Source organism: Calonectris borealis, chromosome 11 (genome assembly GCF_964195595.1).
Source record: "Calonectris borealis chromosome 11, bCalBor7.hap1.2, whole genome shotgun sequence".
Taxonomy (NCBI): Eukaryota; Metazoa; Chordata; class Aves; order Procellariiformes; family Procellariidae; genus Calonectris; species Calonectris borealis.
This window is the reverse complement of record NC_134322.1, coordinates 31,365-47,648: the sequence shown is the minus strand read 5'-3', so window position 1 is coordinate 47,648 and position 16,284 is coordinate 31,365. Positions and strand designations below refer to the sequence as shown.

The window sequence follows — 16,284 nt, the reverse complement described above, 5'->3', positions numbered from 1 at the left end:
GGAGAGATTTGTCACAAATGGGGAGGTGACAATAAAGTTTATATGGTACGCTGAGACAAACGGGTGTCTTCTGCCACTTCTTGTTGCGTAGTTGGTGAGTTGTGTTTCACCTTGAAAAGACTCTATACTGTAGAGGGGGTTAAATTTTAAGTTAAGAGCCTGCTATCTTGATTAACTTGTTTCCTGGATCTCCAAATAGACGCTGGGTTTCCTGTTTGGGTCACACAAGCAGATTTGTTGAAACCACCCAAACACAGACCCACACTGGTGGATGCACACACCAGGATGCTAGTTTCATAGTATCTTTTCTGGGTAAGAGGTCACAGCAGAAGTCTAAAAGTTCGTGTAGTCCCAACACCCTGTTTCTTATAACAGTCCTTATCCTGTAAAAAAAGGTGCAGAAAATGCTGTAATAAGATAAGCTGTTCTCATGGGGAATTTCTTTATTCTTTGGTCTGCTTCATATATGCCTTTATGCAAGGACACTTTTTATCTCCTGTCTATGAATAAGTTAAATTAGTCTGGGAAGGTCCTCAAGGCATACAAGCATATATTTTTCATTTTCACTATCCTTGTAAATAGTTTCAAATTAAAAAATGCTTTCTAGTGAGGAGCTGTAATATATTGCTGTTCCATGGAGTAGTCTTGTCATGCCCATATTAGTAAACTAATCAGAGAGAATCGCTACTTATGTTCTGTGCACTTTCCTAAGTCAAACAGTTGTTACATCTGCTTTCATTTTAGTGATCCTGGTTCCTGCAGTGTCTTCAACGTACATTTTTTTCCTAATCTACTCCATTCAAATACCACCGCTTCCCTAAGATGTTCTGGTTTTCATATAAACTTTTGTTTTGTGATTCTCTTTCCTGCATAGAAGAAAAAGTCACAATCTTAGGGTACATTAACCAAAGATGGAAATCCCCACGCTGAGCTCCTTCCTTTCTTTTGTCTAAAAGATCTCTTTGTTCTGCAGTGATCAAACCATGATTTGAATTGATCCTTCTTTAAGCAGGGAATTGAATTAGATGACCTATAGGGTCCATCTCAACCTAAGTTATTTTGTGATTCTCAGTATATGTTGCTGTAGGTAGGGCATGTATGTCGTAGACTCTGTTTGCATTTAGCTTACTGTAAGATATTTATTTTTGTTTATTTTTATTTAGCTGAATGGTAAATTTTACTGTACTTGAATAGCATCCACATCTCTGATAATACAGCTAATACTACATATGTTTAATAAAAGAGTTTTTTAAAATACGAAGTTACTGTATTTTTAAATGGTATTCCATTCAAATCTTTAGCTTCATGTGAAGATTTCTTTCTAGAGAAGCCAGAACCTTGGAAAGCTCTGACCTGTGAATGCTGGCCATTTGGGCTTTGATAATTCTCTTCTAGTGGCTCTGAGATGGATGTCTGAGGACTCAATTCTGTCCCTGCACGTGGTGTCCCTGAGTGATTTTTTTTTTTTTTTAATTACAGTGCCCAGGAGTTATGAAAGCTTTAAGGTGGAGAGATAGTCTTGCTTTCTTTACTAGCAAATAATGTTTTCTGTTAAAAATGTTGCAGTTCTCAGCCAGTACCTGGTTTAGGAAGGACTAACTGCACTTTTTTTCTGAAGCAATGCTTATGATTATTGTTGACCAAAAATGGAACTTTGTATTTCTCCCCCTACGCCTTCCTCCCTAGGGATTTTGGCAATTGGTCTTATCAATGAAGCTCTGGATGAAGGGGATGCCAAAAAGACTATTCAAGCCTTACAGATTCCTGCAGCAAAATTGGAAGGTGTAGCCCCAAAGGTAGCACAGCATTACCAGGATACACTACTTCGAGCCAAGAGAGAGAAAGCACAGGTGAGTGCAATTAAATGCACCTCTCAAAAAACCTTTACATTTGTGTAATGGGCTTATTACTGGTCCTGAAAGCCAGGAATCAAAACTGGAAGTGGAGAGCTGGGCATTCTGCCTACCATCGACTGATCTTACCCTGTTTGGATTTTTATGTACTAGAGAAAGAGAATTGCAGCCAGACCGTGTGAATCTTCATGAACTACAGAGATGGGTATAAGGATATTAACTGCACCAGGTGGCTCGCTACAGCTAATCCCAGGTCCAGAATGAGATATGTATCTTGTTTGGGGAGAAATAATACGCCTCATCTGTTTTCACAAGGAGACCACGTTCATTCTAGGAGTTCTGAACTTCTGAATGCAAATTTCCTGCAAGCTTAAATATTTTCTTTAGTGTTCTTTATTAAATGTAGCCATAGGCATAGTTACATACGGCAAAAAGAAAGTTTTTGAAAGTGGAAAAATCTGTTAAGTGATAAATTAGAAAAAAGAAATGAAGCAAAATACATGCTACTAGCAAAATGTATACTGATGCCTGTTGTTTACCTGGTGACACTTTTATTGCTAATGATTTTTTGAGCAGTAGTTGTCTTTCTTATTAGCCAGAAATTAGTAGAGACCAAGATCTAGATTGTGTTGAACACTGATTTTTTAAAATTTTTTTTCTTGACTAAAAGTAAACCCATGTGATGGCCGTAGCTGAAAACTGTACACGTTTCTGATGAAAATCATGAAGCGGCTTCCGCAAGGGCCCTGAAAGGGTTAATGTTCCTCAGGAACCCATTTTGTGCTGAAACATTTCCTCCCGCTGAGTCAGAATGAAATAATGAACTCTTTTTAGTGTGCCCTTAAGCTTGTGCCAGGCCGTGCTGGTAACTTCTCAGTTGGCGTGAAATTACCTTATTTAGGCATATGTTCAGTTTAGGGCTCCTCCCAGCAGTAATTTCAGAAATTGAAAGATCATACTATAAAGTAACATTGTGGGGAAAACAGTCACTACCTGTAGTCAACTATTACTTACCAACTAGTGATTGCTGTACCTTGGGGCTGAGAGGGTTGTAGTTCACCACGAGTCGCCGTTCAGTTCCTTATGTGAATGGGGAGCGCTGTATGATGCACGTTTCTTATGCGATGAGGAGAGAGAGAAAGAGTAGACCCCGTAGTATGTTACACTGTGTGTACCCTCCAGAAAGCCTGCAACAGTAAATCTGTAGAAAAGCACAGGATCATTTCGGTAGTCTTTGGGTTGACTTCTGCTGGTAGGGGTTACGGCAGAGGAGGTTGTTTCTTTGATTATTCTCCCCCACTCCCTGGACAGGAATTTCGCTGTTGCTGGTATTCCCGTGGGACTGTCTGGGCTTTGAGATGAAATCTGCCTGTGAAAGACGTGTCAGTCTCTTGAACGAAGTTTCATTAAGCATGTCGGGTTCAGACCCGCCAAAACAGTGGGAAAAATGTGGAGGGCATGTAAGGAAATGTTCATTTTCAGTCTGGGCCTAGAGCTCTTGAACATGGTAAATAGTGGCTCTTCTGCGCAGTGCGATTATTATTCCGTACCAGAAGTAAATGTTTCATGTGCTCTGTTTGTACGACGGGAGTTGTCAGAGGGGTGGCAGTTGTGTCATAGCATTTCTTTCAGTAGTTACCTACAGGAAGCAGCAGTGGGTGGAGAGAAGCTGTGCTTGGCAACTGCTGGATCATTGTTCTTTATATTTTGGGACTTGCTGAACACTTGTCTCTTTCCTCTTCTCAAATTTCTGCATGTAACATTAGTTGATTGGATTTCCTCAAATCCCAGCCAAAATACAGGGTGCTGTATGATCACTGCTCCTTGACAAGCAATCTGTGAAAACAAAGACTTAAAACGTGGCTTTGGCTCTTGTGCATGTGCACCCAGTTGCAATATGTACAACGCTTTTTGGTTTGCTGGTTGTACAGGCTTGTGAACTTTTGTGGACAGGGACAAGAACAGCCTGATGTGGCATTAGTTACCCGAGAGTTTGTAGCTTCTGCACGCAGACATGCATCGGCAGCTTTTTGTTCTGAGAACTCTTTGTGGCCATGTTCCATCGAAGGGCTAACTTGTGTTCCTGGAAAGTCATGTCCTCTTAGCAAGTACGGCTTTAGGACTAACCAGTACCAAGTCCTTGGCCTTGTGTTCTCTTTGCTTATCAGAGTGATTCCCATTGACAGAATTTCTTCTTCGTTCTGTTTCCTGAAAAGAGTTTTTGACTGGGAGGAGGTTTTGAGTCTGGTAATGCCAAAGTAGTCTCTGCTAGTCACAAATACACATGATGTCCTTGTGTTGGAGTCGATTAGAAAGACTGGAACGCTTCTTATTCCGTCTGATACGGAAAACTACTATACTGGCTATTGTTGAGTTATTTTACTTTGCAAAAATAGTGACACTTTTCTCCTCATGCTGTGTGTATTTTTCTCATCATATTCTCTTCAGGACACACAGGATGAAACAGCTGTACTTTGGCTAGATGAAATTCAGGATGGGATTCATAGGGCTAACAAGGACACAGAGGAGTCCGAGAGATGTAAGTATTGTCAGACAATGTTGCAATTAATCCCCATTATCAACCAAATACTGGTTATTTAAGGAAAGGTTGGGAGCTAGAAGTGTCATGTAAATGTGGCAAAGGAAATCAAATGCGCTTATGTGCTTCTGGTGTAGTAATTTTTCTTTCAAGAGTGAATGTCACATTCTTCAAATATTAAATTTCTTATCTTTTGGAGGGTCATGCCATTTTTCCGGTTTTGCATGTGACCATGTTACCTCATTGGGCAAGTCTCTATCAAACTGTTTGTCATTTGCAACTAATTATGTGTGTTGTGGGTGGTTAGTTATGTATGAGAATGTTCACATGCACAATTTAAATGGTGTTTTCCAGTGCACATTACCTTTTGTTTGTGTGGCATACTGTTGTCTTGCCTCAGTTCTATTAAGTATTTCTAGACTACATTGCATCTTTTTCAAATATAAACAGTAATACACACCAGTGATATCCATCCTTGCTCCTTAGTGCAGTTTGCAGGTGGACTGGCCCACCCATCATTACATCCCAGTCTTTATAATGATGTCTTTTCTGTCTCAAGAAACAGTGAAGTAATTACTACTCTTTGCTGAACTTGGTTTTTTTTGTTTTGTTTTGGGTTTTTGTGGGGTTCTGGGGGTTGGTTTTTTTTGTTCCTGACAGAAACTTTCTCTTTAACAAAACATGAGGGTTTTTGAAGTCTTCTGATAAATTCTAATAGCCTGTTCTCTGTATATGCTGTTTGTTTGCTGGGTACTGCATGCTTCGGAGAGCTTGGTTTTATACATTTTTAAAATATGATATTGTTCTATTTGCATTTACTCTAAATCTCTAATTTTCCGTTACATTCAACATTTGCACCTGTCTGCTTGTTTTGCTTGAGTTGTACAATATTAGTGAACTGATTGTTTTCTCTCTTTATAGTCACCTTGTATTTTTCTTGATTTTGTTTCTTCATCTCTGATGTGCTGATAAAATGTCTTACTTTCTACTTCCAAAACTTTTAATTTGATGTTAAGCTGATACTTAAAGTTATATAGATGCACAGTCAGTCCCTTCTGATTTTGCTTTGAATAAGCAACCGTGCTGGAAACCGAAAAGTTTAATCTGAGTCTGTAATCTCTCTGGTGCCTTCTGAAACAGGTTGTCCAAAGACACTGTTGAATCTCTGTCCTTCGAGATTTTCCAAACTCAGTCAGACAAGGCCCTGAAGTTAGCCCAGCTTTGAGGACGGGATTGGACTGGGTTGCCCTCCAACATGAGTTCTTAATGAATCTGTGTATCAGATATAGAGTTTCTGGCACGGTTGATTCCTCTCGTCCTTGCTCTGTTGACAAAGAAATGAGCTTGCTTTTATATTTGTGCCTTGTCCATCTGTATTCTTTATTCGTAGATATTTTAGAAGACAGAAAAATCAACAGGTTCACAAAAAGCTTTCTAACAAAAGACACAATGAGTTTGTCCAACTCCATGGCCTAGTTCAGTTGTTTTTAATGACATTATTTGGTCAGTGAATTCCCCTTGCCGGGAAAAAAAAAAAAAAGGGCAGGGGGAGTAGGGCAGAACTTTACCTGTTCATGTTACTGTTTGCTCCCAGCAGTCCTAGTGCAATTTTTTCACCATTTTCCCACCCACCGAGCACTTTGGCAAGGCAGTAGCTTGAATGTCATGCCAAGGAACATTTGGTCAAAAGCAGGATTAAAGTGTGAGCCCTTAAGCCTGAATAAGATCTTCAGGTACCCTTATCTATCCATGTGTGAACAGACATTTTTGCAGTCTTACCTAAGTGCTGAAAATTACTGTATTTCATGTTTGCTGTGCCAGCGCAATTCCTGTGCTCTTGTGAATATGTCTGTATTTGAGTTGCAGTTCTGGAGTAGCCCTGGAATGATGTGTTATTATTTTTCTCTTCCTCTGCCCCCTGTCTTTCCTTGATCAGGTCTTTGACTTGTTTACAAACTACTCCATGCTTTTTTCACTAGGGATAGATGGTACGAGTTGCTGAAAGGGCCACTTTTGAGTTGTGACTGGCTCTGCCAGAAGAAACTGCCTTAACTAAAACGGATGTCAGAGTAGAGCTAAAACATTGTGTGTTGTTGAGAAATCTTGGTGGTAAATCAGCACCATACGGGGACTCGGGGTACACAAATTATATGCTGTCAGGTGCAGTACCGTACTGAAGAGGCCTCTATTCTGCAAGTTGTCTGATTGTTTTTTATTTATATTTTGTGTTTATATAGACTTAAATATTTATGTATATACACACACACCCCAACTATAAGTGTGTGTTCATGTTGTCTTGCTCTATTCTGTCATTCTGTATTTGCTGTGAGTCACTGAGCCCCTGAATGCCAAGATAACCTGCTTCCTTGCGTTATCAAAGTCTCCTTAGGAATTCTGGCCATTAATGAAGCAGTGGACCATGGTGATGTTAGCCAGACCCTGAGTGCCTTGCGTTCACTAGATGTTGGGCTATATGGAGTCACTCCAGAATGTGCTGAGACGTACCAGCGAGAGCTGTCAGAAGTCAAGAGAAGAAAAATGGCAGCAGGTGAACCTCAAGTAGCTAACTGTTAGTGAAATAAATTCACGATTATTGCATTTGGAATCGGAACCAGAGGTAAAAAAGCCTTTGGGGAGAAGTCTTGTGTTACAGGTGGCACTTGTGGATGCTTTGTGAACTAAGGTTTTTAAATTAAAAAAAAAAAAAAAAAGTGGATAGTAGAATGTTCTCCACTTGTAAAATGTGTTGCGTTTAGGTACTTCTCGAACGAGGTCATTAGGGACTCGGAAACATTCCTTTTCTTGCTTGGAGGAAGGAGCATCTGTATATGTGGGTTTCCTAGTTGTAACATTTGTACGCGGGAAAGATAAGACACTTCTCTGTTTTTGAGACTTACACTGCAGTTTCTGCTCTTAGGGGGCAATGGCAGTGAATGGGTGAAACACTGGGTGAGAGGAGGCTATCATTATTATCATAACCTGCGGACCAAAGAGGGAGGATGGGATGAACCAGCGGAATTTGTGCAAAATGACACACAGCTGTCACGGGAGGAGATACAGGTAGGGTAGATAACAATGCTCTTTCTCTGAAAAGTTGACATTCCTACCATTCGCATCCTTAATGCAGCTCTAAGAGAGAATGCTTCAACGCCATAGTCATGTTAACAAGCTTAGTAACTCATTTATTTCACTGGGCATCATCAGAGTGTGTGTCCAAACTCCTTGTCCCATTTCAGAAGAGTTCGTCCTGCGGCTAAAAGGGTACAGGACCATGGTGTTGCTGTTTGTTGAAGGGCAACTTGGAAGTTTCTCGTAAGCACAATATGGAAAGCTGATGTAACATCCTGTTTCTTGTAACTCCATTCTCTTTTTCTGGCTCTTCTTCCTACCATAACATGAATCCAGAGCACCATATCTGGAGTCACTGCGGCATACAACCGAGAGCAGTTGTGGCTGGCCAATGAGAACCTGATTACAAAACTTCAGGCTTGCTGTCGAGGATATCTTGTTCGCCAGGAATTCAACTCAAGAATGAATTTTCTGAAGAAACAAGTCCCAGCAATCACTTGCATTCAGGTAATGATATCCTTTAATTATGTTTGAAACTTGCACTCTGCAGTTGTTTTCTATATGCAAGCTTATTGACAGTTTTTGATCAATTCAAACAGTTACGGCACACAACTGTCTTCACCTCATTTTGCAAATTATATAAAGGCATTTCCTTCTCCCAAAGAGTTTAGATATATTATTTACTTTTCCACGTCATATTTATAATCAATAAAGTCTTCTCAGGCAGAATTGGAGAGAGAAAAACTTATTTGAGGAAGCTTTACCTATCATTTTATTATCAGATTCAGTGTTTTGGGAAGAGAGCAATATGAAGTGTATCATATGTTTTTATGGTGATAATACCATGTGATGAATTACTACTGTGATTCCTCATGAATTGAAGAGAAACAACATGGGTTTCGGTATTCCTGAGTAAGATGATTCTTCTCTTCAGATTTGTCTAGGGATTTGGAGGATTGAGGACGTGAAAGAGATGGTGGGATAATTCAGCATGAGGTTGGGCGCATTTACAGGAGAACAATGAAGAAAATCTTTCTGTGGTGTTTAACTGAAATGTGTGCAAATGAAATAAATGCTCTGCACCCTATTACCACTTTATTATTTGAGCAGTGTATGTGTGTTTGTTTCTGCCTAAGTAGCACGCCCTCTGCGTGTATATTTGAAAAAACCCACAACGAAACCTCCAAAACCACTCCCTTTAACACTCTCTCCCTTTAAGTAGTCCAACCCCTTGCCTAACTTCTGTTCCAAGAATCGGTAGCAGTGAGTCTGGTCTGAAGGCTTATAATGTACATCACTGTTCTCACTAGCAGCAGTATCTAACGCATGATCCTCATGTAGAACAGTTTCTGTCAACTTGACTGCTTAGCTATATTCTTGATCTCTAACTGTGCTTCAGAAGGCCCAGGCTCTTTATGGGGTAATTTCAAGCCTCTCATGATTACAGCTAGTGAAATAGTTAATGCTTCACACTATATCTCTTGATAAGATAAACATGTCTCCCTCACATTTTACTTAGCCAAAAGGGAAGTCAGAAGCTGAGGAGCAGAAAGAAGCTCAGATTTGTAATTACTTCTCTTTAATTAGAAAAGTAAAGTCAGTGTGTCTGTTTTCTGTTTTCAGTCCCAGTGGCGCGGCTACAAGCAGAGGAAGGCATATCAAATCCGTTTGGATTACCTGCAAGCACAAAAGGACCAAGTAGTGAAGGTAGTGAAGGCTCCTTGATGACTTTTTTGGTAAACATTATGGGTAGTGAACGTTGTAGGAAAGGTTCTTATCTGAGTATTTTGGTTACCTTCTATAGATTCAATCAATGACCAGGATGTATCAAGCCAGAAGACGTTACAGAGATCGTCTGCAGTATTTCAGAAACCATGTAAGAGGCTATCTTGTTAAATGAATTCAGTACCTGACTTTTGTACTCTTTCCACAATAAGGTCAAGTGCTTATTTTTTTTAATCCTAGATAAATGATGTTATAAAAATTCAAGCCTTTATCCGAGCAAACAAAGCGCGAGAAGACTACAAAACCCTCAGTGAGTATTGCAAAGAGGATAAAACTGTTGTGCCTTGAATCTTTATTTGCAAGGGACATTGCTAGTGTGATCTATAACATCAGACAGTTTTGAAGAGTGATTGGGATGAAGTTGGTAGGGCAGTGCAGAGAGTAGGTAGTTCTTGAGGCTGAAGGAAAAGTTGGTTCCAGCTGTTGCTTTTGCTGCTGAAAAATAGAACCATAGCTTTGCAGTTAACTTTGGCGGTGTGGACTACCCTAAGCTGATACTGACTTGGTTCTTTACTGTTTGCTTCTCTCATGATTTACTCAAAACAGGAAATTCAAAATGTCAGAAGCTGTTTAGACATGGTGGTGCTACTTTTGTTCTGGCTGCTCCTTAATGTGCTGTTTAAACATAGATAAGGCATATATTTACTTCTGTTTCCCGTCCCCTGATGTTTCCTTGCCTATTTTTAGTTAATGCTGAAAACCCACCTATGGCCGTGGTTCGGAAATTTGTCCACTTGCTCGATCAGAGTGACCAAGATTTTCAGGAGGAGCTTGAGCTAATGAAATTGCGTGAGGAAGTTGTAACCTTGATCCGATCCAACCAGCAACTGGAAAATGACCTCAATCTCATGGACATCAAAATTGGGCTGCTAGTGAAAAACAAAATTACATTGCAGGTAGGAAATGTGCTGATGAGAGACCAACTACAGATTGAACTGAGCCCAGCGGTAGTTAGCATGGAGAGCTCCTGGCCTTGGGTGTCAGTTGCTCAGGCCCAGTGGAGAACGTTGTCCCGGACTTGCAGATTTTACTCCCAGCACGATCTTACTCCATTCCACTAATTTAGTATGTATCCCTAGAAAGAAAACTGTAGAAGGAGAAGAACCAAGACCTGAAGCTAAAAAAGACAAACGCCAGACTACCTTGACCTAATGAATGCAACAGATTGTGTGTTTGAAGGCTTTGAGAATCTGTTTCGTTGCTCCTTTGTGGTTGAACAAGTGACACACCACAAGCTTGCAGCAAGGGGGATGATTTCGGAGGCAGGAGACACACTCGTGCCGCTTGGTGTTTGTTGGTTAAAGGAGGCCCCCTCTATCACTTGGCTGATGTGATTAATTTCACCAAAAAAAAAGCCCTTGCTGACACAGCATTGCCTTTTCTTCAAGCTGAAGTTCTGGTCAACTTTTCATTTGGTCCTGGATGGCACGACACTAGGCTCCTCCCAGTGTAAAATCTCAATTGGTGTAGTGAAATTAATCTCAGAAGGAGGCTGCAGCTTTTGGTCTGATGCCTGCAGCGAAAAGTGCCATTGCTGTCGGAGTTTGTAGAGGTAGCAAGCTAGCTGAGTATGAAACAGGGTTTTTAGGTTTTAAGCTCAATTTAAAAAGGAAAACATTTTCAGGATGCTACCAGCTCTGACAGTATTTGCTGCCAAGAGTGACTAACCCTTCTAGGGTTTCAGACAAATTCAGGAAGTCAGGGACAAAGCAGAACATGTACTTCCAGTCAGAGAAATTGCTGCCATAGCAAATAATGCTTCACTTTAATAGCCCCAGGCTTACCTTGACCCTGCCTTTCCTTACAAGAGAAGTGGGCTCTCAGATGCAACTGTTTTCCAATATTACCTGTTATAAAATACTTAGAGTGGAATCTGTCCCTATTCTTTCTTTCCAGGATGTTGTTTCTCATAGCAAAAAACTTACCAAGAAGAACAAGGAACAGCTCTCTGACATGATGATGCTGAACAAACAAAGGGGAGGTTTGAAAGCTTTGAGCAAAGAGAAGAGAGAAAAGCTGGAAGCCTATCAGCATCTGTTCTACTTACTTCAGGTAAGCAGCTTCTAATGCTGCTCGGTAAGCTCTTGTCGTAGAGGCTTATATGTCTGGCACAGTCTTTGCTTATGCACTGTAGTTTTGAGCCACCATAGTTCTTAGCAACACTGGCCTGTGTGGACATGCATGCTAAGTACTTTTTCTTGTTGTTGTAGACTAACCCAACCTACTTGGCCAAGCTGATTTTTCAGATGCCTCAAAACAAATCCACAAAGTTCATGGATTCTGTCATCTTCACGCTGTATAACTATGCATCCAATCAAAGAGAGGAATACCTGTTGTTGCGACTTTTCCAAACAGCATTGCAGGAAGAGATCAAGTACGTGGTAGCATACAGCACATTCTTCTTGTTGTATCAGTTTTGGCAGTTTCTCGAATTGAGGCAGTTTTTACGTTATGTCTCATGCTAATATGCAGATAATCCTAAACTGTCCCTTCATTGTCCTTTTTCCATTTCATATCTGTTCTTAATGTAGTCTTGAAGGAAGAATCGAGTATGTCCATTGAGGATGAGGGCTTTTTACTTCAGTCAAGATTCCACTGCTTAACACAGCAGCTACTTTTAATCTGATGCAAAGTCATCCTAAAATGCAGTCTAATCTCAATTCTCCAGTGTCTGGTTATAAACACCTCCAACAAACTGCAAACTCAGGCTTTACAAGCCAGGGAGAGAGCTAACACTAAGCTCTCTGGATTTCCAAAAGCTGATGAGGATTTCCAAAAGGCTGAAACCGAGAGGCTTTATTTGGCATTTCTATTTAGTGTCAGTGTTAGGGACTGTGGCTGTCCTCAGGCATGTTTTTTTTGATCTGTTGGACCTTAGGAGCTTGGTGTTACAGTTTTTACAATGCAGAGCTGCACAACTTGCTCTGAAGAAGAATGCACAATAAAATTTTTGACAAACTACTCTTTAAGCATTCTTTGGAATGGTTTTTAAGCATGAAGATGGTATATGCCCTGAAACAAATAGCAGCTTCTAAAAGAGATTTTTTTTTCCCCTTAAATTCATGCTTGGAATAGTAGTCTAGGGAAATGCAGATGCTTCGTTCTCTGCTGCTGTATTTCCCATAGTGGTATACTAGGAGTGGCTTTTATCGTTGATTGCATGTTTTCTTATTTTAAATACTGGAAGAAACCTACTGTTCTTTTTCTTCTCTACATAAAACATGCTCTGTTTCCTTTGTATTTTTGAATTGTGCTCTCAAATAGAATGTACAATTGGATTTGCATTAATTGTCATCGAGATGACTACTGGCAAGTTGCATTGGAATTCCCAGAGGTCATAAGTTTCTTGCCTCAGCTGTCTTGAGAAGAGTTCCAGTATTGTTCTTATACAGTGTTGTAGTTTATTGCTGTATCGAGATTTTAGTACAAATCCATCATCTGTTTCATGAGGGTGATACTCTTCAACGGTTTGTTTTATGCTGAGAAATGTATCTAAAGCTGACAGAATTATGCATACCTCGTATTTCATATAGATTCTTTCTTCTTCAGATCAAAAGTAGACCAACTACATGAAATTGTGACTGGGAATCCTACTGTTATTAAAATGGTGGTAAGTTTCAACCGTGGTGCCCGCGGTCAGAATGCCCTGAGGCAGATCCTGGCACCGGTTGTGAAGGAAATCATCGACGACAAATCACTCAATATCAAAACTGATCCGGTGGATATTTACAAGTCTTGGGTTAACCAGATGGAGTCTCAAACTGGCGAGGCCAGGTATGGGAACTGTTACTACTGTGTTTTTCTAAACATTGCTCGGCTGCTTTGCACTGCTTGGTTAATCGTTCCAAACCATCCTTGGCTTCACTGCATGCATCTGTCCAACTGATACCGGCTTTTCCATCTCCTCAAGATGGCTTTCATCCGAGGGTTCTAAAGACCATGTCCTGGCGATGGTTTTGAGTGTATTGAAAGGGAATCTCATTAGGAGGTGGAAGAAGAAATGGTCTTTGGTGTTGACTTGATAATAGCTATGAGATGCCCTCTAACCTAAAAGAAATCGTGGTAAGAAGATAATTAGCTATGAGATGCCCTCTAACCTAAAAGAAATTGTGGTAAGAAAAAGTATTTAGGAATTGGTTCTGTGTCAGTCTCTGTTCATGACGTATGTAGCCTGTGCAAACTTAGGTACTATTTGCAAGCCAACAAAACCTCTTTTGCTGGCGGAGGAGCACAACATTGCAGTTCTTTTAGTCCTAACAGCTTTCTAATTAATATCAGCCACTGATGACAATTGGATTGTGCTAGATGATTTTGTGTCCGTCTGGTTTCTTTTTCTTCTAGTGCATGTGATTTGCTAGAACTTGAGGTTTCTATTGTGTTCTATTGTGTTGTTTGTTTTTTGTTTGTTGTTTTTTTTTTTTTAACATACTTTAAAAAAAAAGGGGGCGGGGGGCAAAAAGAAAAAAAAAGCTATACAGATGAGTGAGTTTCCCCATTCAAAGCAATCTGCAGTCATATATCTTCCCGTACACCTGGTTCAAAATTCTGGTTCAAAAATGCAGGCAAAGGTGTGTGTTTAGGTCCTTCTCTTTACATGAGATTTAGGAGATGCTTTTATGAATTACCCACTTCATCTGTCTGTCTTCACTGGAATACTATGCAGTAATTTCAGCTGATGGAGAAAACATAACTACTCATTTGGCGCTGCTTCCCTCCAATAGCAAGTTATATTGATTTTATGGATACTGTTCTAGCTTCTGGCCTGTGTCCAACCTTTTATCATCTTAATGTGCAAATGTGTAGCTTGCTTTTTCACCAATTTATTTGCAGCCTGAAGTACCACTGTGTGTTACAGATGGCACTTTTTTGCCTAGTGTGCATGCTGTAAAAAAGATACAGTTTTGAGTTAGCTGGGCTTTTTTTCACAGTGGCCGTTGCAAGGGAGGGTAGAGTAAGTAAAAGCAAGAAGTCTTCAGCTCTTCCAGTGCCTAAAAGGTTAATTGAAGGCAATGCACAGCTCTTGGCAGCCAAGTGAATATAAGCTTGTTTCTGTGTTGAGCTAGAAATTCTTGATATATGCTAGCCTGAGGAATACTCACCTTCACGTTTGATTTTTTTCAAATAGCAAACTGCCGTACGATGTTACACCTGAACAAGCTCTAAGTCACGAAGAGGTGAGGACGCGCCTGGATGCCTCAATCAGAAACATGAGGGCAGTGACAGACAAGTTCCTGTCTGCCATTGTTAGTTCAGTGGACAAAATCCCGTGAGTCTGGTGTACCACAGTATTATCCCTGAGAAGCTGTTGGTGGGTTCATGCTTGCAGCAGTCTTATTTGCCCTTTTCTTTCTCTTGAAGTTATGGAATGCGTTTCATTGCCAAGGTACTAAAAGACTCCCTGCATGAGAAGTTTCCTGATGCTGGCGAGGATGAGCTTCTGAAGGTGAGGATCTGAACACCTTTGTGAATAATTGTCAGCCAAATTGGCTGTGGCAAGCGCATTTCATTCTTCTCCTTTGTTGGGTGTATGTGTGGAGAGGAGTGCGTGTAAACCTATATAAAGCTTATTTGTTTACTTCTATGGATAGAAAATGTTTCACGTTGGGCTTTTGATTGTTAGCTTCATATACATCACCTGAGATGTAATACATTGTTCAGAAGGAGGTATCCTGTTGCTTCTGCTTTGCTTTTAATATCTTGGGCATTTGGTCCTTTAGGTTTCTTGACGTGGGGTAGGGTGCTTTTGCTCCTAGAAAGTAAACCTTGGTTTTGCTGGTATGATCACAGCCAGCTGCTCCTTTCTTAAAGAGACAGTGTCAAGTTAAAAAGTCTGTATGCAAAATTCTGATATTCCTAATTCCCCTATCTGTAACACTCCATGATATTTTGACAGCAACATGTAGAGAGTCACTTTCCATGATGTCTAGTCAGCTTTGTATTTTGCATTTCATTAGGCTTGGAGAACTAAAAGGATCCTAATAGTAGGCACTCTCAGATGAGTATAGCTTTGGGGTTTTCATTTAAATTTCTTTTTTTTTAATGACTTTTGGTAATTGTGAAGGCCTTATGTCCATGAATGCTTTGTTTGTTAATAAAACAAAGTTTGGATCTTGGAATACTTGACAATGTTTCTTTAAACTTCTCTGCCTCTGCTTCATTACAAAATAATTACCAATCTGAATGCTGTTTTCTTCTCTCTTCTAGTTCTGTGCTTTCCCATTCTGAGACATCGATTCTTTCTATGCAGGTGAATTAATTTCTTCCATCTGTAAATTTAGGTGGAAAACTGCAGTTTTCAGTAATCCTCACGGAAACAATGTAACTGTCCACATGAAAGTCAAAACTGCAGTTGCGCACAATGACTACTTGTAGATTTTTTTAGCAACCAAAGCTACCTGTATAATATACCGTTCTTCTCCCCCTGCAAGTCTGAATGTTATTAATACAGTTTCTTTCACAGATGTGTTTTCCTATTACTGGTAGTAAACAGCTTTGACTGCTGTCATCCCACGACATAATCTGTGAGAGTACAGCAGGGACTTGCATGTAACGGTTGTCAAAAACATGACCTTGCTGAAAGCGGTTAATAATTTCTGGGGCTGCTTGGCAATGGCTAGATTTTTTCTCTCTGTTTTCAGCTGTTTGTTCAGACCCCAATCTCTTCCATGCATTTAAGTCACGTGGCAAGCAGACGAAGCCAAGATTCAGTGACCTGGCCCTCTGCAAATTTCTGTGAACCACCAGAAAATACTAGACCATGTGGTGTGAGATCGTTTTACATCAGCATGTTGGGTTAATTCCTTTTCATTGCTGGAATTACTTCTGGCAAAATAGCAAATACAGGTTAGAAGTATATTTGTGAGCATATGGATAATGTGACATCTTTATTTTTAGTTCCTTGAAGTTTATTGCTGCTCACATTTGACTATGTAAATTGGATTTTGAAGCGTCAAATGCCATTTGTCTTTTGTACGTCTGATTTTCTTACCTCTGGATTAAAAGGTGTCTCAGTTACTCTCGCTAACTTTTAACTGGGGG

At 40.1% G+C, this 16,284-nt stretch overlaps 1 protein-coding gene across 1 annotated transcript in view; it reads left to right on the top strand.

Annotated features, from left to right (window-relative positions):
- IQGAP1 (IQ motif containing GTPase activating protein 1) overlaps positions 1-16,284 on the top strand; it is a 75,950-nt gene that overhangs the window by 46,165 nt on the left and 13,501 nt on the right. Inside the window, exons 15-28 of the mRNA XM_075159579.1 lie at positions 1,687-1,850; positions 4,302-4,392; positions 6,773-6,940; positions 7,310-7,452; positions 7,798-7,968; positions 9,085-9,168; positions 9,266-9,337; positions 9,427-9,496; positions 9,934-10,142; positions 11,143-11,298; positions 11,457-11,620; positions 12,796-13,020; positions 14,372-14,512; positions 14,605-14,689. Of these exons, the coding sequence (XP_075015680.1) occupies positions 1,687-1,850; positions 4,302-4,392; positions 6,773-6,940; positions 7,310-7,452; positions 7,798-7,968; positions 9,085-9,168; positions 9,266-9,337; positions 9,427-9,496; positions 9,934-10,142; positions 11,143-11,298; positions 11,457-11,620; positions 12,796-13,020; positions 14,372-14,512; positions 14,605-14,689 (1,943 nt within the window). The remainder of the gene's footprint in view (positions 1-1,686; positions 1,851-4,301; positions 4,393-6,772; positions 6,941-7,309; positions 7,453-7,797; positions 7,969-9,084; positions 9,169-9,265; positions 9,338-9,426; positions 9,497-9,933; positions 10,143-11,142; positions 11,299-11,456; positions 11,621-12,795; positions 13,021-14,371; positions 14,513-14,604; positions 14,690-16,284) is intronic.